A 22,118-nucleotide genomic window follows, 5' to 3' on the forward strand; every position below is an offset into this window, starting at 1 on the left:
CCCATCACCAGCTGCACCCTGCATCACAAAGGGGTATATGGGCATACCCCAGCTTGCATGGCCAAGCTCCATCCACCTGGGCAACCACTGGGGCTGGGCATCTGCACATTAGTTGCATGGGCAGGAAAGGGAGCAAATGTACATGTAAAGGGCCTCAGGGCCAACTAGGTAGGGAATTCCAGAGTCCCCAGTGACCAAAGTGTGGCCTAGGAGTGGATGCTTGGCTCCTTGGCCACTGTGGTGAAGGCTGTGCCTGGAGGAGATGCTGATCTGGGCTGTGTTGAACAGGGGATCAGGGCACGATCTTCTCTTAGGGCAGCTCAGGAGTACACATTTATGTGATTCTGCAGCTCAAGAGGGTGTGGGGCTAGGGAGAGGATTTTGGGAGTTGCTGAGGACCAAAAACAAATGAGCCATCACAGGTCTCAAGATTTCAGTATCCTCCATTGGGCCATAAGCCTTGCCTCTATAATTTTGATAGTGTTGGTCACATTACAATGAAAACAGGTTTGCAACCCAGCCCTCCCACCTGTGCAAGATGCATTGGCAGATGGATGCAAAAATAGTGGTATTTTAAGACTGATGAAATCCCAGCTCTTTTTGTCCCTTGCAGGGAAGATTAGCTTGATGTAGATGTGATGATTTTCTAAGAGAGAATTCAGCTAACCTTTTGATCAGGCGACAACCCAGACTGGATGTAGAACTAGTGAGTGTGCCTCTCCGAGCACAGGGCCTGCTGGTCTCAGGGTGCTTCATCCCATTGATGGCAGGGCAGGAGGACCCTCACAGTGCTTCTAGCCAAACCTTGTATCCAAACATAGTTCCTTTCGTAAGTATTTTCACAAAGTATTTTTCTGTATGCTAATTAACAAACCCTTGATGGAGACTTAGATAGCCATATCCGTAACTTATATGTGTTTATCACTCCGTCATGACTTATGTGAAAGTAGGTAACATAATATAACAGGAATCCTCACTATTTATAGATGGTATTTTAAACTGGGGGGGGGGGGGGCAGGGGTTGGTGCTGGAAGTCACTTAGAGAAATAAGTGAAGTTAGAATCTGAGGATTGAACCCTGGAGCACTCAGAACACTTGGAAGTTAGGAAAAATGGCCCAGCCAAGAGACCGAAGAGAACTATGGAGAAGAAAAATACAAGGCAGTAATGGGTTTCAAGAAGAGAAGCATCACCAGCCATATCTAATTCTGTATAATGTGGAGTAAGATCAAACCAGACAACGGCCCCTAGGATTTGGCTCCACGGAAGCATTCATGACATTTGGGAGAGGAGGGGATGGGACTCTGCTGGAATGACCTAGGGGGAGAATGGGAAATGAGAAAATGGAGGCAGCAAACAGGATGTTCCCTAGGTTTGCAGAGAAATGGGGGAGACTGAAGGGAGACAGACATGTGTCCATGAAAGGTGTCTCTTTTTTCTTCATTGAAAGTATGGGCACTATTCCAGCATGTGCATGTGCTGATGGAAATGACCCAGGAGAACAAGTGACCATGTGGGGGAAGCCTTCACAGGAGAAATATGAAAGCCATCTTCACTGTGTGCCTGCCTTTTCACAGCTACTTGTGTATCATATTTGCTCAGATCAACTGTGTTCACAGGTAGAACCACACACTCAGAGTCAGCACAAGTCTTTATTTTACACAGCTCTTCCTTAAGGATTATATTCCAAATAATGTCACAATCATCTCTTGAAGGGTTGGCTGAGTTTAATCAGGATGCTTGAAATCACTTCCCCTAATAAATCTCTTCCTGCCAGGATTACTTGATTTGGCTACATTTTATAGAGAAAATCGTTTGAAAAAACTCTGTCAACAAACTATCAAGCAAGGAATCTGTGAGGAGAATGCCATTGCCCTGCTTTCAGCTGCTGTAAAGTATGATGCTCAGGTAAGAAAAGCATCCTTTCAACTAGCTGACCTTCTGGAGAGAATGTTAGGTGTTTAGTTCATACATTAAACTAAACTCAAGTAAATCAACTAAAAGTACCAGAAAAGGTGGACATTTATATAACGTTACGGTGGAGCTCCAAGAAAGAAGCCATAAAGGTAAGGATTGATAGGTCTGATTTTAGAAAGAAAAAAATATCTAGACATCAAAAAATACCACCAAGACAAGTATAAAGTTGACACAGTGGGGAAAATATTTGCAACATATAGTGAGGCACATTTACCATAGTTAACATATAGTTCTTAGAAAACAAGAAGAAAACATTAGCAGTTTGATGGAACTAAAATGGACCACAGAACAAAATGGATTTATGAATAAGTGAAAAATGAAAATAAGGTATAATTTTTCATCTGTGAAACTGGGGAATGTTTTCTTACAGATAATGCAGGTTCAGAATATTGGGTGTTCTGAATAGCTGCTAAGGGTGTGAATCGGGGCAGTCATTGTGGGGGCACCTGGTACCAAATGTATTGAAAGCTTTAAGGAATGTACTTATAGGAACTCGTCCTAAGGAAGTAATCATGGATTTGGACAGAGATTTAGCTTCAAAGGCTAAGTTTACTGTAGCACTGCTTATAATTTTAACAATTAGAAAAAGCCAACATGAACAGTAGAGATTTCTTTTAACTGTAGTATGTTAATACTATGAAATATGTAGCTACTCAAAATATATTAATTGAAAAATGAACATTTTTAAGAGCATAAATTTAAAAAATTTTTTAAAAAGCAGTAAGACCAAAATTTATTATCTACATAGAAAAAAAAAGGACTAAAAAACATAGTCAAAGGTCATCTTTGAATGGTGGGATTATGGATGATTTTTATTTCCTATCTTTGCTTGTTTTTTCTGAACTTTCTACAGTGACTGTGTATTGTTTTGATAATAAAGAAAGGAAAGAAAACCTCTCTTAGAGCTAAATCTTTAGGAAGCAGCCCATTCTTCTTGGAGTCGATTTCCTTTTGTTATAAGGATATCCTCTCTGGTCAAAAAACAGGAACATTTTAGTGGTGGGCAGAAAAAAGTTTATAACTTTCTTTTCTGTTTGTATAAATAAATATGCTTATTAAAGAAAATTTCAAAAATACAAAAAAGTATGAGGAAGGAGATGACTCATCAACCAGAAAACATGAACATCACACAGCTCTTGTTTTTTTCCTATGTTACAAGATGTATATTCTCTAAACATTGGATTTTTTTTCACTTAACATTTAAAAAAAATCTTACCCACCTTGAAACATTGATATTAAAGCATAGTGAATGTCTTTCGTTAACATAGTACTACATTGGGCACTTAGAACATGCAGACACTTCATGGCTAGGCCAGACTCCTCCCTAGTTTGTTAAAGTCATGGCGACAGTACTGGAGGCAGGCGCCTATGTCCAGTGACGAGGCCGTGGGCACACAAGTGTTTCCGCCTGAACCAGGCTTGATTTTCAAGACTTTTTCATATTCCATATTTATGTGAATTCTTTGTATGGTTACCTTCCAGCCTTCTGTTTTCTAGAAAGTAAGCTCCTTGAGGAATGGCAAGGATTTTGTTTTGCTCATAACCATATACCTACTGCCTACGTTGGTACCTAACACATAGTAGAAACTCTCCTCAGCTAGAAATATTTCAGCTCCTAGGAGAATATAAAAGTGGAGTATTTTAACAAATACTGACAGGTACCTAGTGCCTATTTCTGGGAATAAAAAGATTCTTTGCACTGGCTGATATTAAGGAACTTGAATATTTTACTCTGTTATTTAAATGTTTACAAGCACAGATTCATGTTAGTGATACAGTTTTATAACTATTCTTTAGACACTGCTGTACCAACACTTCTTCCTATATTGGCTCTCAAATCCTTGTTCCTTCCTATGTGTCTTAGGAATTTTCATGCTGAGTTGCACTGCATTGGGATATACAAATTTATTAAAGCATTTTTTGTTGTTGTTCCTAGGATTTAGAAGAATTCTGCTTCAGGTTTTGCATAAATCATTTGACTGTCGTAACACAAACTTCAGGCTTTGCAGAAATGGACCATGATCTTCTGAAGAACTTTATCAGCAAAGCAAGCAGAGTTGGAGCCTTTAAAAATTGATTCTCATCTGCAATAAAGAATTTTTAGCATTTCCATTTTCCCTGCAAAAGCCAGAGAATGACTTCTCCTTAACTGGCTGAATACTTACGTTCTGTCAAAAGAAGGTGGTGGTCGGTCTGCCCTGTGCTGAAGTCTGAAGTTTACTGTAGAAGGCATTCCGTGCTCTGATCAGATGTGACTAAGCTTAAGGGAAAAAAATTAAAATGTCTTATTTACTATTTCCTCTTTCAAGTCACTTAAATTAAGTTGGACCCTTTTGGTACATTGGTCTAAGTATATGCTATCCTGGCCGAATTTCTGTTCTTCAGTAGGCTGAGACCACATAGAGAGCTGGGCATTACATTGTCAGCATCCAAAACGATGCCTTGTATACACACTCAGTTCATTTATTATAAATCTTAAGTATGCCCAGAAAACAATTTTATTTGTGGGATACTGGATGAAGGAATAACTTGCACAAAAACAAATTTGAAACAGCCCATAACTATTGAGGTTCATATTCTTCTGGTACCTGGTTCTAAGTAATAGTGGTTGATTTAGAGCATTAATTAGAATTCACAAACGGCCTTGACAGTTTGTCAAAGTCCCAAGGGCTAATTTTAATTTTCTATTTACTCTGAGACATTAATTTCTTATATGGGATTATTGAATATGAAGTACTATCTTTGAATGAATGTTATTTCTGGGCTCATCTGCCTTACATAATTGCATAATGTCTTTTCCCTTTGGGTTGAGAGATTTGCCTGTGTATGTAAAAATGATTATGTGTTTTTCTTGTAATGGAGTTTTATGTCACTATGAAATAGTTCTCTTAATCTGGCACAGAATAATTATAAAGTATTAGCCGAAGAGGAGCTCATACTTATATTGCCGAAGAGGAGCTCATACTTATATTTCAAGGACAGCATTAAGAAGAATGAGATAAATTTATACTTTTTCAGTCAAAATAAGTTACCCAACTGCAAAAGAAATACTGAAACGGGATGTAGGATGTAGTATCAGATTCCTCTAATATGTGTTTCACAATGTGGTATGTATTTCACAATATGATATTATGTAAAGAAAACTCTTTTGGAATTAGAAACCTTGTTCTGATGCTGAACTATTTGATAATAAAGTACTTATTTGTAGATAATAGAACAAATGTGTTTTAAAATCTCTAATAAGCAGCAAAATTGTATCAACCCTTATATCTCCTAGATTTACACAAATCCATTTGATTAAGCTTATTTTTGGAAGCAGTTACTCAGCTAACATATCATAGCAAAGCCCACCCTGAAACATAAATGGCATATAAACAACATAATTACTGTTCATATTATTGCCTGTGACTACTCTTTATTGGTGATGACACTTTTGAATCCTTAGTTTCTTTTTGTTTATCTGTTTTTGCAGACCTCATCTGGTAGAGGCAAAATGGCCTTGACCTCTAGTTCTTAATCAGAATCCTGTTATTGGAATTATATATTCAGTTATTTGTTATTTTAAGTTAGCCATATATACCATTTGTTTTCATTATTTGATAGATTTGGTCTTTTATCTACCAAAGAAACATTCACACCTGGTTATTACCCACAGCTATCAGTTCAGGCATTTAGACAATGGCAGCGTACACTGCTGACCTTTCCTCCTCACCTTCCAATGCTAGCTGGAATCGGCCAACGCCTTTACACGCTCACAAGGTCTTCCAAAACCTTCTCTTCCTTTCTTGCCTATTTCTGCCAGGGTCTCTTGAAGCTTCTTCATGCCTCTTTTATGAAATCAATTCATGTAAAAATTGAAACACTCAAAGGGAACAGATAAGTTTACTAAGGTATGAAAAAATGGCCTGCCCTTTACCAAACTCCACAATCAGTAAATAGTCATGCTGCAGGGTACAAGTTATTAAAGAGGTTTGGGGGTTTTACCCAGATTTTCTAACCTCTGTTATATGTAGGTTTGTACTGCTGTTATCTCTCAGTTCTTCTGATCTCTGTGTACAACAGAATAACCTATGGAACTTGTACCAAACGTATTTAAAGATTCTAATTCAGTATGTTTGAAAAGCTTCCCAGGTAATCTTGAAAACATCAAGCCAAGTATGAGAATCACTGTTTAACCCTTAGAATCTGGGACTCCAAACAAGAAAAGGCTCATTAGACCAGTTTGAGAGATGAGGGATGAGTCCCATGGATACATCTCTGAAAAAGACATTGCTTTCTCTCTCGTCTTGGAGGATAGGCTCGCCATCAACACTCCTATATGGAGGATAACACTTTCTTTCCTTTATTTCTAACAGATGAGTGTTTGTAGAGCCCCAGAAACCTTGCTCTTCACTTAGGGATATGTGAGGGAAAAGGGACATTTTTCGTTAACGACACGACATCATAAATTAATGGATCCTTCATTTTACATAAGTTAATCTTAGATTTTCTGTCCCTAAGTTCTGTTTCCTCTCTGCTCACACAAGAAGTTTGGTGAGTTAGTGCTTCCAGTATAATTCCAATACAACTTACACAGAGAAAGGTTAAGATTTCACAAGAATACAGTCATTGCTGATAGAGGTTTGTGAAGATACCATTTAAAGCTTTTTAAAAGTAAAGGCTAATGTTCTTCAGCTAAGACCTGAAAAATTGCCAGTCATTATGGACCAAACTTGGTGATTTTTATTTAGAGGCAGGATTCCTGACCAGTGATAATGAAAAGGAAACAATGAAAACTATATAGCCTTGTTTACTGCTTTTTGCTTTTTTTTTTTTTTTTTTTTATCTAATTAGCCTTCCCCCCTGCTATTATTACACCAGACTGGGAAAATTGCAAAGAAAAATGATACATCATACCTGTTATTTTTAATTCAGTCTTTGTCCAAGCATAAAAACGGAAAGCATACTGATTTTCTCTCACTAAATGCAGTTAAAATCATGATGTTTTCTATTGAGGAAGTGTTGTTGGTCTGTGGAATAAATAAAACTTTCATATTAAATTGTCATTATCTTATATTTCACTGCTAGTATATAAGCATACTCCCAAAATAATGGACACAGAAAAGATTTATGAGAATATACAGCTTCATACGAAAAGAGCTTGTTTTAAACCCCAGACACTATCAGCATTACTAAGATATATTTCTATGCAAGATGCTATAGTTGTGGTAGAAATATGCTATTTCTAAAGGTAAGGTTTCCTGTTGTCCTGTAAAATATTTAGTCTAAAGGAAAATTCTACTACTGAATGAATCATTACCAATGCCATGTACACTAGCCCAAAAACAAAAAACAAAAATATGCTTTGACAGGCAAGTTTCTATGAAATCATCCAGATGGCACTACAACCACTACATATAGGGTCTTCCCACCATTTATACCTTAAAACTGTAATAAGTAAATCAATAAAGGAATTTGAACTTGTCCTTTTTATCATAAAGAGTTTTGATTACTAAAATACTAAATCTCTGGAAGTGATCAATTTTCTATCATCCAGACTAAAAACTTTCAGTGTCAGAAAGGCTACTTGATTTTGCTTTGACCTAAGAGACACATCTGCTGTAAGATCCCAAAATAGATACAGTCCTTTGAGGTGTGATTGCTGCTGTTCCTGCTGTAAGCTCTTTGCCGTTCGTCCTTCAGGAACAAACATGCTGCTGTTCTAGAAGGAGAGAATTCCACTTTCTGCCATTTTTTTTGAGAAATCTTATTACTGAAATTCAAGATAATTCCATATCTGAAACCCCTGGTATGAGATACATGTCATACTATTTTTTGGAGTTTAGTACATATACCCCATGATATGTAATACCTGAGTAGAGCCTAGGTTAGATTCCCAAAATCAATGTATTAATATTTTTGTAGTGAAACAAGAATATTCCTACTAAGTAGGCTAAAAGGCTGTGAACAGATCTATGCCAGTTTAGATACACTTTTGACATCTACCTGACTTTTGCCACCAAACACACAGACCGCTTGGGTTTTTAAGCCTTTTGGATCTCAGAGTTGCACATAAAAACTGGACTTGTGATACAGAAGTATGATGTTTGGGAGGAAAGGCCTTTAATAGAAACTTTGCATTAGATGACGAGAGATGCTTCTACTCCTCTTACGATTGTCCATTTTCGGTGACGCTTTATTGTTCCTCAAACACACAGGCATATTCCCATCTCGGAGCACCGGCTTTTCCACTGGGTGTCTTCCCATCATGCATGACATACTCCCTCTCCTTGCAGGCTTTGCTCAAACACCACCTCAGCGAGTACTTCCTTGACCACCTCTTTCTCTAGCAGTACTCCCTGCCCTCCCTGCTGATTTTCTGCACAATCAGACATACTACGTATTCCTTGTTTATTCACTTGCTCTCTTTCCTGGAAACTACAATTAGAAGGTAAATGGCACAGAGCTGGGGATCTTAGCTTTATTTATCCATTGCTGTATCACTTGCATTTAGAACTGTCTCTGCAATATGGTGGGTACTGAATATATGACCTATTAAAAGAAGAAGGGAATATTACTTGTTTCCATATACTTGGAAAAATATGCAAAATATACATTCTCTTTTTTTCTTTTTTGACTAAATGTGAGGTTTTTTTTTTTTTTTTTTTTTTTTTTTTTTTTTTTTTTTTTTTTTTTTTTTTTTTTTTTTTAGGTGCTAGAGCTGTAAGAGCAGCCAGGCGGCTGATGCTTCCCATCTGCAGAGAGTGTTTGATGCAGGGATGACTGGACAGGCAATAGGGAAGTCAAACAAGGTGATTTCCGATAGTGATAAACACTGTTACACTCTCGGAGGTCAGTAACGATACAGAGTAAGGATTTTTAGCTTGTGTGGTGGAGGAAGGCCTGTGAGCTGAGCCCTGAAAGACCGGAAGGAACCACCTGTGCAAAATTCTGGGGGAAGAGCACTCCAGACCGCAAATAGAAAGGCCTGAGGTAGAGGCATGGTTGGCGTTAGGAAAGAAAACGTCAGTATGGCTGAAGCACAATGAGCAGGAGAAAGTAGCAGAGGAGGAAGATGCCAGTAAACGGGGCCACTTCACGGGCTGGGCTGTCAGTACCTGAGTAACAAGGCGAATCACTTTCCATTTTAAAGAGATCATTTTTGCTCTTTATAAAGGATAGGGAGGGAACAAGGAGACCAATTAGACGTTTAAAACCACGGTCTTGACAAAAGTTGATATAAATGACTCTTAATATTTTGTTTGACTTGACCAAGTGGTTAGTAAAATGGGGAAAGACCAGGGTAGAAACAATGTATTTTTGTTTGATTTTGGTTTATATTTGGGGAATTTGGCAGTGGGAGGGGGGCGGTGAGAATCAAGAGTCCCACTGCCTGAGGGCTTTGACCTCCACAAAGAGGTCTGGCCAGAGAGAGAAATTTGGGAATCACCAGCAGCACAGGAAGGCAATGGAAGGTTAAGAATGGAAGAGATGCTAGGAGAGAAGCCAGGTATAGAAGAGAACGTTAGTGCACTTGATACAAAGAACACATCAGACCATGAAGACTCTTAACAACTAATTTATTTTAAAATAAACTATTAATTGTAGAAAATAGTAACAAAGCAATTTTAAATGTACAGTTTTAACCAATACAAAAAAAGCAATAAAGCAGTATCTGAAGCCTTATGTAAGTAATCTCAATATACCATCTTTGAAGTTCCTAAAATTCTGGCACTAACTCTAATGTAAACTTTTATTAGCAAAAGACCCAGAAATATCGTAGCCCTTGACCTAAAAGCTAACTGATTTGTATGATATTCATGCAGAAACTAATGAGGAAATGGGAGAAAGCTTTCTGGTGCCTTTGTTATCAAAGATAACTGCCAAAAATAAGTTTGAAACTTAAATGAGCACAAAATAAAATGCCATTTTCTAACAAATAAAACCAGAATTCTTTTTAAAAAGAATCCTGAGTTTAGACAAAGTGATTTTTCCTAAAAGCTAGCTGATGCTACCTTAAATATCACCTAGTTTAAATTATACCATCTCTAAATAAGTTAATCACACAAGATAGTTTAAATACACCTTTAGGTGCCGGGGAGGGGGGAGAGCGCCTCTTTTTCTAATGTAGCTGTTTTAATTCGAAGCTTTTGCACAAAATCAGTTAGAAACATGAATGCCTAACCCAAAGACCTTTGATTACTTGCAATTTTGGAGTAGAAATGATGTGGCTTTGAATATGCCAGTGTTAGACCATACTGACTTAAAAAAAAAAAAAAAAGACAATTGCCAGCTCAAAAGATACATGGAAGACATGTACAATTCGAGAAAACACACCCCTTCCCAATTTAGGAGGGCAGAATAACTGTTGAGATGCAATTAGACAAACCTCTAAGAAAGAAAAATTAAGGCTCCTATAGTTAACAGTCTGTTTGTGGAGTAAAATTATTTTACATCTTGATTCTTCGGACCCAGAAACATTAGAAAGTGCACTTGGGGTATCCTGTCTTCGGGCCCTCTATAGCAAAGCTCTAGCTGAACACTTTATTTTCCAAGTACTACATGGGTACTTCCTGAATTCAGGGATCTGATGGTTTATAAAAACCAAGAGTACTATTAATAAGTCTCATTTTAAAGCAGGAGTTGGATGGAGAAAAGGATCAATAAATTCTTACAAGTCCTGAGGTATGAAATCTGTATCAGTAGTATGACAACATCATTTGTTTATACTCTGCTTTCTGCTTGTATTTTAAAAGTAAAATTTATAAAACAAGCACACAGTACATCAGATTCCATTAGTAAACTAAAATCTAATGTGTAAAAATTAGTAATTTTTTCTAGTTCAGGATCACTTGGGGTGGGGGGGGAGTAGTCAGCCAAATTGCATTTGGAAGACAGGACACATAGTCTAAGGGCGTTCATGTTAAATTAAAAAATATATAAATATAAATTAATAAAAATAATAGCAAACATCACATATACGCCACAAGAAAAGACAAAGTACTCAAATAGGCCTGGGTTGCTGGGATGCCACTCCCAGGGCATCCTTACCATTTGTAGAGCAGAGCAATTATGCTTTGGAAATGGAAACATCTGCTACAACTTTGTAAATGGCAATGTTTACACAAGATTTTCAATCCTGTGCAATTACAATTTATATTCTACTGACTATAGTGTCACAAGTGGCTTAGGAATCCCCTGCACATACAGGCAAGCCCATCTGCACACTCGATATCCGATACTGATATCCACAAAAAGAGCTGAAGAAACATATCCAATATGGCCGTAAACAGAACCTGGGAGAGTCACACAGTCAGCTCCGTGAGAGACAATGATGCCACAGGTATACATGGTGCCCTCTGAGGTCACGGGATCCTCATTTTTCTTCCCTGTTTGAGGTATCCATGCTATCATTCATTTTTTGCTTCTGCATTCGTGTTCGGGTAGATGCTGGAAAAAGGACGCAGAAATGTTAACAGCACTGATGGTGCTGGATGAGTTGACAAAAGGCTGCCATAAGCGTGAGGCTCATGCCAAATCGATGGAGTTCAGGGCCTGGCAAGCGTGGTTTCCAAATTTTTTGTTATATAATTTCTATCGGCACATTATTCTCCAAGTATGTACCACCAAAATATGTATGGTGTATATGTCTACCGTCTATGTTTGTATATGAATGATAAAACACACAGAGCCCAAACAAACATTAAAAACAAAGGAGAAAAAAACAGGTAAAGACTCTAATATTTTCTCTATGTACCAAGAGGTGGTCTCACATACTCGCAGGTGTGCCCAACTGTGCAGACCACAGCTTCGGAGATGCTGAGGCTGGGTTTGGCCCTGTGGCCAAGCAGAATTCTGGCCTGGCCTAGAATCATCTGGAGTGAGTGGTACTTGTCACAAAGCAAGCAGTTCCCTTGTGCTTGGAGATACCTTGCAAAGACGTCAGCTCACAGCTCATTTAATTTGGACGTGAAATTTTTAAAAGTACAGTATTAATTACAAAAAACCCCAACCAGAAAACTTCTTTTAAGTTATTTAAAATGCTTAACTTGATTTTAGGTGGTGGGCAGAACTTGTTCATAAAGAGGAAACAAATCCGCATTTGGAAAAGAAGGAAAATACTACTTCTAAGTCTTCCTTCTCTGAGCAATCCAGCACTGTGTGATGGTCTTTTCTGAATGCATGTCTTTGAGAAGGAAAACTGAAGAATTCCTTAGCCCCAGGGGTTAACAATCCTGCTGCTGCTTCCCAATTTTCCAGCCTCAGAAAGGTCCTGAACTGCAGCCTGGCATTGAGAATGCACCATCACTGCTGAGTGTGGCACCGCAAAATGTACTGACAACAGCAACTGAACTCTTCTCTAAGAAAATATACACATTTTTTACAGCTTTCTGCTCCTTTTAAAATGCATATTTGGGAGCTTCCAAATGTTTTCAAAGCTTCATTTTGGTCATAAACTTCATGTCTACTTTCACATAATGAGGGGAAATGCCACAACTACTTAAGTTAAAACAGACGTGTAAAACCCAAAAAAGAGATTCATTTATAACCAAAAACTTTAAACTCTTGGTATATTTAGTTTTCATTGTACTCTTCAAAATAATACACAGAGAAAGATATGGTTTAAAAAAATCAAAAGAATTCTTTTTATTTTAATTTTTTATTTTATTATTATTTTAAAAATTTTAGAGACAGAGAGTGCGTGTGAGCAGGGAAAGAGGGCAGATGGGAGACAGAGCATCTTAAGCAGGCTCTATACCTAAAACACGGGGCTCAATCCCAGGAATCCAGGATCATGACCTGAGCCAGTATCAAGAGTTGGACAGATGCTCAACCAACTGAGCCATGCAGGTGCCCAGAAAGTATTCTTTTAAATGCTTTATACTTTAAATACTTGGTATTTACAGACACATATTTAAAGAAAGCCCTTTTTAAAAAGTCACATTTCAATTGGTACTGTTCTTAATGTCCTATGACCTAGGAATAATAGGGTTTTTTTTTTTTTTAAATGTTTATTTATTTATTTTTGAGAGAGTGAGGGAGAGGGTGGGAGACAGACAGACACACAGAGACAGAGAATGTGTGCATATGAACAGGGGAAGGGCAGAGAGAGGAGACAGAGCTGGCTCCCAGGCTGGCTCCACGCTGCCAGGGCAGAGCCTGACGTGGGGCTTAAACTCAACTGCAAGATCATGACCTGAGCAGAAATCAAGAGTTGGATGCTTAGCTGACTGAGCCACCCAGATGCCCCAATAGTTTTAATACTTATCTCTGAAATAAGTGTCTTCTTTCCCAGTATGAGCTATCTTTCCTGTCAACGGATCTGGCAGATTATCAGGAAACGTCCCACTTACTACCACAGCTATCTCTGTAGGACAACCCAGTAGTAGTCAGTATGTGTTTGTCTTTTTCTTAAAGCAGTTTCCGTTTATTATACTTGGGTTAATCTTTTATAGTCTTAGGGTAGCTTAGGATAGAATCCCATTTGCCTTAACATTCCCAATTCATGTCACTCTGTAATCTGGAAAATAATCTGGTGCTCTTTATCAAAATTCTAATTTCTAGTAAGGGAAAACTTTTGTTTGACATTACATTTCTAAAACTTGCAAATTAGAGAAGTTCCATAATAGAATAAAAAATTATTCTTCAAATAAGGGTGATGACATTTATATATGCTAATTTTATTAAAAAAAACCTTTCCTTATATCCAACACTCTTTAAGAGTTCCTCACTATGGTTTTGCTCTCCTGAAATATTTCTAACCACAGCCATTCATGTTGTAGATGTGGTTTCACTTAGTCTTTCTGCACGAAAGATTTTAGTAAGAGTAAAGATGACCTTCACTTTGCAGCATGCATTTAATCCACAAATGTCTGTGAGTAAAAAGTACATACTTGATTGAATTACATTTTAAGTGCATAAGCAAGTGTGCTAATTTAGGGAATTATACGCATTTATTCCTTTAAAACATGAAAAGGACTTCTGCATAATAAACAATGGTTTCATTTACATAAGGTGAAATAAGTACTTACTCATTTCTGCCAGTTTCTGCTGAAATTTGGATTCCCCTGGGAGAGGTTTACTGCAGATTTAAAAATGGCAAAACATTTCATATGTGTATGGATAAATGGAAAACTCAAATTTTCAATACCTATGGTGATTTCAAGGACTTATTTTGTACTCTGAATGGCTTTTAATTTCAAAGCTTTATAAACATCTAAAATATAAATCATCACAAATTTAGGACCTTTTGTCAGTGATTTTTACAAAACACAGTAGTTAATATTTCTCAAGAATAAGCACTTAAAAGTCTAATGTTAATCATAATGAAATTTTATCAATGGCTTTATAAAAAAGATTAAAAAACATCAGATTGCTAGTATCTGATGTTTTCAATGAATTTCATTAGACAGTACATGATTTATATGGTGCTTTTAACTTCGGGATACATTCCTACCTATTCTGAGCAATGTTCACAACTTCCAAATAAAACTGGCATAATAGGGCCTGGCGGAAGTTCGGAGCATAGCTGCACTCTGGGTTCTCCACACACCAGCTCAGCTACTGAAAAACATCTGAAGCCAGTTCCTACCTTCCATCTGCTTCATCTGATCCTTCAATATCAAAGCGGAGTTTTTTCAGGGGTTTAGGAGGGTTGCCTCCTTCAGCACTTCTTTTGAGCACACGGTCGCTGTTACACACCATCTGATTTATTTTCTGGAACTTCTCAGAAGTCTACAAATTACAAAATTCTCTATTTTAAATCATTAAATGCCAAGATTTTGCAGTTAGCAACCTTTAATTGTAGCTTGAGGGGTGTCAAAAGTCAGGCAGAGGTAATATCTGTATTTTCATTCTCTGCTTTATTGCACCGAATGAGATATGAAAAATCTTAGAATCAGCATAACTACATCTAACTGCCCCAATTAAATATCCTCCTCTCTCTCCCCATGAGGCTTCCCGCCTTCTTCCAGCAAGTCTGACTTACTCTGAAAATCTTGGTTCCTCATTTCCGGAACACAAACACACACAAAACCAGGGCTACTTCTCAAAAGCGTGTAAAGTTGGAATGGCTTTCTGGAACCTTATGGGTTTTTTCTGAGGGTATAACATGACCAGAGAGAATATCACATGAATCTACTAAGAAGTGAAATGTCTATTCAATAATAATTCTGGACTCAATTTGTGGGTATTATGTTGACAAGTCATATAGTTTATGTATTTTAAACCATTATCGATACAGTATTTATTGATATTTATTGAAATGTGAATTAAGTTTTTAAATAAAAATTCAAATATCAAAAGATTTTGAGTCCATCCATTATTACTGGAGATGATCTGAAATATTTATCTCTTAAGGGAGAATCCTGTAAAGCAAAGTAAAGAAAGCTTTGGTAATAGTACCAAAGGGGACACAATTCCTTATTTTATCCAAAGGACAAACACAGGGAAAAATTCTATTTCTTATATGCCTGCTTTAGAACTGGAGAGGGGATTACCTCAGGGATGTGTATGAACATATGCATCTGAACTAAAAAGTGAAGTCAGACTGTTGATAAAAATATTAAGTCTGACTTGATGATTGATTTGACAGCGAGGATTACTCTACTAATTAAGTTTTACTTTCCAAAAATTAAATGAGGTAATTTTCTAAAAATTAAATGCAAAAACAAGTTTAGTACATGTAACATTTTCTCAGTTCTTTTAGAGGTTAGAGCAAGCAGAAAAGTTTGAGGACCACCGCTCTATATAGATCCAGATCCAACTCTACCTATGTGGCTGCACATCTCCTTTGGGAAGCCTGACAGCTGTAGCCTATCTTGAGCTAAATGCCACAGCATTTACTACCTGTAACATATATTTTAACACTCAGTCTTCTAGTATAAACACCATTATCCTTCTCTAGTTATTTCATTTGGAGCAGTGGGGTAGGCACACTCTAGAATGGCTCTCATGAATCCCTACCTCCTAGGTTTTATACCCTTGTGTAACCCTCCCTTCTCTGAGTGTGTGGACTGGACCTAGTATTACCTTGTTTCTGACAAAAATATGACAAAAGTGATGGAATATTACTTCCAATATTAGTCACAAAAAGACTGTGACTTCCATTGTGCTGTATACTTCCCTCTTTCCCTCTCTTCTTGTTCCTAGGGAAGCAGGATGCCATGTTGTGAGTAATGAGTGAATCCATGTAGAGGCTCAAGTGACAAGGAACTGATGGCTTAAAAAAAATCTATGTAATGTATTATATAATTTCAAAGGACATTTAAAAAACCACTTTGAAATTTAACAATTAGGAGTATAATTTGAAATTAAATGTGATTTGAAAAATAAATCTGCTATCTATGTCCCTATCTTTCTTTCTTTCTAAACTCTATGCAACATGCATTGATGAGGTGTTTGAATAACAGCATTTGTTAATTCAAATTACAGAAATCTACAATTTTTTTTATAGTTACAATGCATGCCCCTGTATTTCAAAGAAATACTCACCCCAAATGATTCACCAATTGATACTAAGATTCTGTCAAGATAAAATACAAATTAGTAATGAAAATCATACATAACTGTGCACAGATGAACATACATCATTCTAAGCTATTAGAAATATGAAATCAAAGGTTTGCTCTACCCTAGAACCACAATAAAATTATAGTCATAAGTGGCTTATTCTACAGTGCTAGTCTAATCATACAATGGACTGGTCTCTTAGATTTTTAAAGAACTACATGACTAAAAGAATATAACTCTGCTACATGAAAAGAAGGTAAAGGAAAAAATTAAGTTTATCCATATTTAATTCTCATAAATCCATGGGTAAGGTAACAAAATTTCTTTCACATTTTCTCATTAAAAATTTGCCTAACATTTGGCAAAAATTTATAGTATTAAATAATCAGTATTTGAATTAAGATCTCTACTGATACATAGTAAAGTCTGTCATATTAGAATCAGAAATCTCTATTTGTCCTTGTTTGAAGCATATAATTTATGTTCTTTTGTTTTTATTTGAGTATAGTTGACACACTATGGTACATTAGTTTCAGATGTATAACACAGTGATTCAACAAGTTTATACATTATGGCTATACTCACCACAAGCTTAGCTAACATTTGTCACTATATATCACTATTACAGTATCACAGACTATCATCACTACTCATGCGGAACTCTTTATTCCCACGACTTACTCATTCCGTAATAGGAAGCCTGTATCTCCCACTCCCCGTCGCCCATTTTGCCTATCCCACACTCCTTCTCCTCTGGCAGTCACCACTTTGTCCTCTGTATTTATAGGTCTGATTCTGATTTTTGCTTATTTTTATTTATTTTTATTTCACTTATGAGTGAAATCATGTGGTATTTGGCTTTTTCTGACTTATTTCACTTAGCAGAATACCTCCAAGGTCTATCCGTGTCGTCTCAAATGGCACGATCTTAAAATTTTTAATGGCTGCGTAATATTCTCTTGTACATATATACCACATCTTCTTTATCCATTCACATATGAATAGACACTTGGGTTGTAAATAATGCTGCAGTAAACAAAGGGGAGCATATATTTTCTTGAATTAGTGTTTTTATTTTCTTTGGATAAGTATACCACAGTGGAATGATTGGATCATACAGTATTTCTATTTTTAAGTTTTTGGAAAGCCTCCATACTGTTTTCCACTGTTGGCTATACCAATTTTACATCTCCAGCAACAGCATACAAAGTTTCCTTTTCCTCCACATCCTCACCAACACTTGCTATTTCTTGTCTTTTTGATTCTAGTCATTCTATAGGTGTGATATCTCACTGTGGTTGATTTGCATTCCCCTAATTAATGATTTTGAGCATCTTTTCATGTATCTGTTGGGCATCTGTATGTCTTCTTTGGAAAAATGTCTATTAAGATTCTCCACTCACTTTATAATCTGATTTTTTATTTGCTGTTGAGTTGTACGAGCTCTTTATAAATTTTGAGTATTAACTTTTTTTTCAGATATGTGGTTTCAAATATTTTCTCCCATTCACTAGCTTGCCATTTCATTTTATTGATGGTGGGTTTTTGTTTTTGTTTTTGTTTTTTTGCTGTTCAGAAGCTTTTTATTTTGATATAGTTCCACTTGTTTATTTTTGCTTTTGTTTTGTTTCCCTTGCCTTCGAAGACATATTGAGAAAAAAATGTTGCTATAGCTGATGTCAGAGAAATTACTGTCTATGATCTCTTCTATGAGTTTTATGGTTTCAGGTCTCACATTTTGGCCTTTAATCCAATTTGAATTTACTTTTGTGTAAGGTATTAAAAGGTGGTCCACTTTCATTCGTTTACATATAGCTGTCTGGTGTTCCCAGCACTATATATTAAAGAGATGTTCTTTTCCCCATTGGCAGCTTTCCTGCCATTTCAATTTTCTGGAATCATTTTAGGAGAATTAATTCTTCTTTAAGGATCTGGTAGAATTCATCTTTGAATGCATGTGGCCTGGATATTTATTTTTTGGTAGTTTTTGGATTACTGATCCAACTTCATTACTAGTAATCAGTCTGTTCAGATTTTCTATTTCTTCCTGATTCAGTTTTGGAAAATGATATGTTTCCAGGAATTTATCTATTTCTGCGAGGCCATCCAATTTGTTGGTATACAATTTTTTGTAGCAGTCTCTTATAATCCTTCATAATTCTGTGGTGTCAGTTGTTACGGCCTTTTTCTTTCTGACTGTATTTACTTGGGTCATTCTCTTTTTCTTGATGAGTTGAGCTAAGGGAATATCAATTTTGTTTGTCTTTTCAAAGAACCAGCTCTTGGTTTTATTAACTTTTTTCTAATGTTTTTTTATTTTTTAGTCCCTACATCATTTATTTCTGCTCTGATCTTTATGATTTCCTTTCTTCTCCTCACCTTGGGCTTTGTTCACCTTTTTCTAGTTCATTCAGGTGTAAGGTTTATTGTTTATTTGAGCTTTTCTGGCTTCTTGAAGTGAGCCTGTATTGCTATATATTTTCCTTGTAGAACTCTTTCACTACATCTCAAAGATTTTTGGATTATTGGTTTCACTTTCATTTCTCTCCATGAATTTGTTTCTTTGATTGCTTTGTTGGCCCACTGGTTATTTAGCATCATGTTGTTTAGTCTCCACGTGTTTGTCTTTTTTCCAGTTTTTTTTCTTGTGATTTACTTCTAGTTTCATACTACTGGGATCAGAAAAGATGCATGGTATGATTTCAATCTTCTTAAATTTATGGAAGCTTGTTTTGTGTTTTACATGTGATTTATTCTGGAGAATGTTCCATATGCACTTGAGAATAATATATATTTTGTTGTTTCTGGATTGAATGTTACGTCCATCTGTTCCAAAATGTCATTCAAAGACTGTTTCCTTATTGATTTTCTGCCTGAATTATCCACTGATATTAAGAGGACTGTTAAAATTCCTTACTACTACTATATTACCATTAATTTCTCTATGTCTGTTAGTATGTGCTTTATGTATTTAGGTGCTCTAATACTTGTGCTGGGTGCACAGATATTTACAACCGTTACACCCTCTTATTGGACAGCTCTCTTTATCATTATGTAGTGCCCTTCTTTGTCTCTAGTTACAGTCTTTATTTGAAAATCTATTTTGTCTCGTATTAATATTACTGATTAAAAGAATGTTTGCTTCCATTTGCATGGTAAATGTTTTTTCATCCCTTTACTTTCAATCTGTATGTGTCTGTATGTTGAAGGTGAGTCTCTTATAGGCAGCATATAGAAGAGTCTTATATTTTTATCCATTACACCACCCTCTCTCTCTTTTGATTGGAGCGTTGAGGCCATTTACATTTAAAGTTATTACTGATAGGTACGTATTTATTGTTATTTTGTTCCTTGTTTTCTGGTCATTTTTGTAGTTCTTCTCTGTTCCTTTCTTCTCTTGCTTTCTTTGTGACTAACGAGTTTCTATAGTGGTATATTTGGCTTTCTTTCTCTTTATTTTTTGTGTATATATCATAGGTTTGGGGTTTTGTGGTTGCCATGAGTGAACCATATAATTTGTTTTTAATAATAAAGCTGAAGAACAGCATTAGCCTGACATAACAAGGATATAATCATATGCACATGGGACTATTAGGTTTTACTGTCCTCCAATTCTTTGATAAGTGGCCATGATTCTACATATATTTGATTAAGCAGAATATCTATATACACTGGATAGAGTATTAAGATGTTTTATTAATGCCTGATCAATAATTTATCTAAGATTTTAAGAATGTGAATTTTTTGCTAAAGAACCTCAACCCAGAAGTGATTTCACTAAATTCAGCAAATATCCATCATCATAAGTATAGTATGGATCAATCCTCATTACCTAAGTATAATTTTCATGTGGCAGTGTGGGACTGTGTAAATTAAATTAGCATGGTGCAGCATCTTAGCAACTTACAATGTAATCTGTAGGTATCAGTACACAGACACTATACCACCACCAAATAAAAGATGGTACAGAGGTGCATGAGAGCATTTATATCATTTGCCAATTATTTTCTACTTTATCTCTTCCTGTAGACTTTGAAACTTTTACCATGAGTGTGCATTACTTATACAATTAAACACCCCAACAAATGTTTCTAAAGGGTTAATATATCTCCCTCTCCCTGTTTGTTTCTCTTGCCCATTAAGTACAACTATATGAGCTGACAATTTTAAGAGATGAGACTACATTAACTATACTTTCTAATCTGCCTACCACTCTGTACAAATTAAGTCAGTTTCAAACTGCCCATGATAACATATAATAAGTCAATGGAAGCACTTCAAAGCCAGAAAGCACTTGTGGTTGGATGTGGAAGATGATATAATGATTTGTAGTTGCACAGAACCTTTCATCTAGGAATTTAAAACAGCTTCATACTCATCATCTCCCTGACAGACATCACCCTACCAAAGTAGCCCTGACACCTGTCCCAAGTAATGTAAGGAAGCTGCAGGCAGAATTAAGAATGGACTTCTAAAGACCTAATTTACAGTCATCTGCATTTAATCAGTCATCTACATTTTTATAACAAAGCAAGATGAACAAGTTCACTGAGTTTACAGGACATTCAATAAAACTACAGAATAAAAATTCTTAACTGAAAGTAATCTACTTTGCTTAGCAGATTCGCTACTTGGAAAACTATGAAAGTGATTTTAAACTTATGCTAAAAGTTGTTCTCTGTTACCAAAAAACAGATCCTAGCATCCAGGAAGGGTTGATGACTAAATTTGCAAAGCCATTTAAGTAAACATTGTTTTTCTTTCCTGCCAAATTCTTACCACGTCACTTAATATAAATTATTATTCACTTTAAATGAAGAAAGCTTTATATTTTTGTGCTTGGGTCAAAATAATCCCCTCTTATTCTTTGCCCCTTCCCTAAAGAGAAAACACAAACCTTGATCTTGGAGTCATTTTTGTTGGTGTTGGCACACCTTCTGAAATTTTATATGGATTCTTCAGGGGTGAAATATAGATGTTTCCCCCAGGAATTCGTAAAGGTGAACTAGAAAACTTGTAAGGGCTTCGGGGAATGTGAGGTATTGGCGACAAGGTAGGGGGCTAAGGCAAAAACAAAAAGATTATTTTTTTAATGCTTTAGTGAGATCCATCGCTTTATAAGTACATTTTGCCAATCAAAGGATATTTCCGACATACCCTGGTAGAAGCATACTGCAAAATATTTGTTTTAAGTCTCTGCATGAAGACCGAGTTATAGAATACTATAATGGAATCATATTCCTCTTCTCTGATCAAAACACGCTTGAATGTCTAAGGAAGAAGAATAAAAATACCTGTTAAATGAAGTTGGAAATTTATATTTAAAAAAAATTTTTTTATAGTTTATTCATTTTTGAGACAGAGACAGAACATGAGCGGGGGAGGGGCAGAGAGAGAAGGAGATACAGAATCTCAAACAGTCTCCAGGCTCTGAGTTGCCAGCACAGAACCCGATGCTGGGGCTTGAACCCACAAACCATGAGATCATGACCTGAGCCAAAGTCGGACGCTTAACTGACTGAGCCACCCAGGTGCCCTGAAATTTATCTCTTTAGATCTTCTTTTTTATTAACTCATAATATGTTTGAACAGTAAGAATCACATATTATATAGTTTAAAAAATCTGAAAAAGCCTTCTTAGTTTTGGGTTAT

General features: G+C 36.3%; 2 protein-coding genes across 10 annotated transcripts in view; one reads left to right on the plus strand and one right to left on the minus strand.

Moving 5' to 3' along the window:
- RCBTB2 (RCC1 and BTB domain containing protein 2) overlaps positions 1-4,916 on the plus strand; it is a 49,639-nt gene extending 44,723 nt beyond the window's left edge. For all 9 annotated transcript variants that reach the window (XM_039218024.1, XM_039218017.1, XM_039218019.1 and 6 more), the window contains 2 exons: positions 1,777-1,907; positions 3,913-4,916. In XM_039218024.1, coding sequence (XP_039073955.1) covers positions 1,777-1,907; positions 3,913-4,053 — 272 coding nt within the window. In that variant the 3' untranslated portion in view covers positions 4,054-4,916. The remainder of the gene's footprint in view (positions 1-1,776; positions 1,908-3,912) is intronic.
- Positions 4,917-10,222: 5,306 nt separating this feature from the next.
- RB1 (RB transcriptional corepressor 1) overlaps positions 10,223-22,118 on the minus strand; it is a 176,090-nt gene continuing 164,194 nt past the window's right edge. Inside the window, exons 22-27 of the mRNA XM_039218016.1 lie at positions 21,624-21,737; positions 21,364-21,527; positions 16,449-16,479; positions 14,548-14,690; positions 13,988-14,037; positions 10,223-11,405 (exon numbers count right to left, since the gene is read on the minus strand). Of these exons, the coding sequence (XP_039073947.1) occupies positions 11,332-11,405; positions 13,988-14,037; positions 14,548-14,690; positions 16,449-16,479; positions 21,364-21,527; positions 21,624-21,737 (576 nt within the window). The 3' untranslated portion in view covers positions 10,223-11,331. The remainder of the gene's footprint in view (positions 11,406-13,987; positions 14,038-14,547; positions 14,691-16,448; positions 16,480-21,363; positions 21,528-21,623; positions 21,738-22,118) is intronic.

This window comes from Hyaena hyaena, unplaced genomic scaffold (genome assembly GCF_003009895.1).
Source record: "Hyaena hyaena isolate Hyena2069 unplaced genomic scaffold, ASM300989v1 scaffold_728, whole genome shotgun sequence".
In the NCBI taxonomy this organism is placed as follows: domain Eukaryota; kingdom Metazoa; phylum Chordata; class Mammalia; order Carnivora; family Hyaenidae; genus Hyaena; species Hyaena hyaena.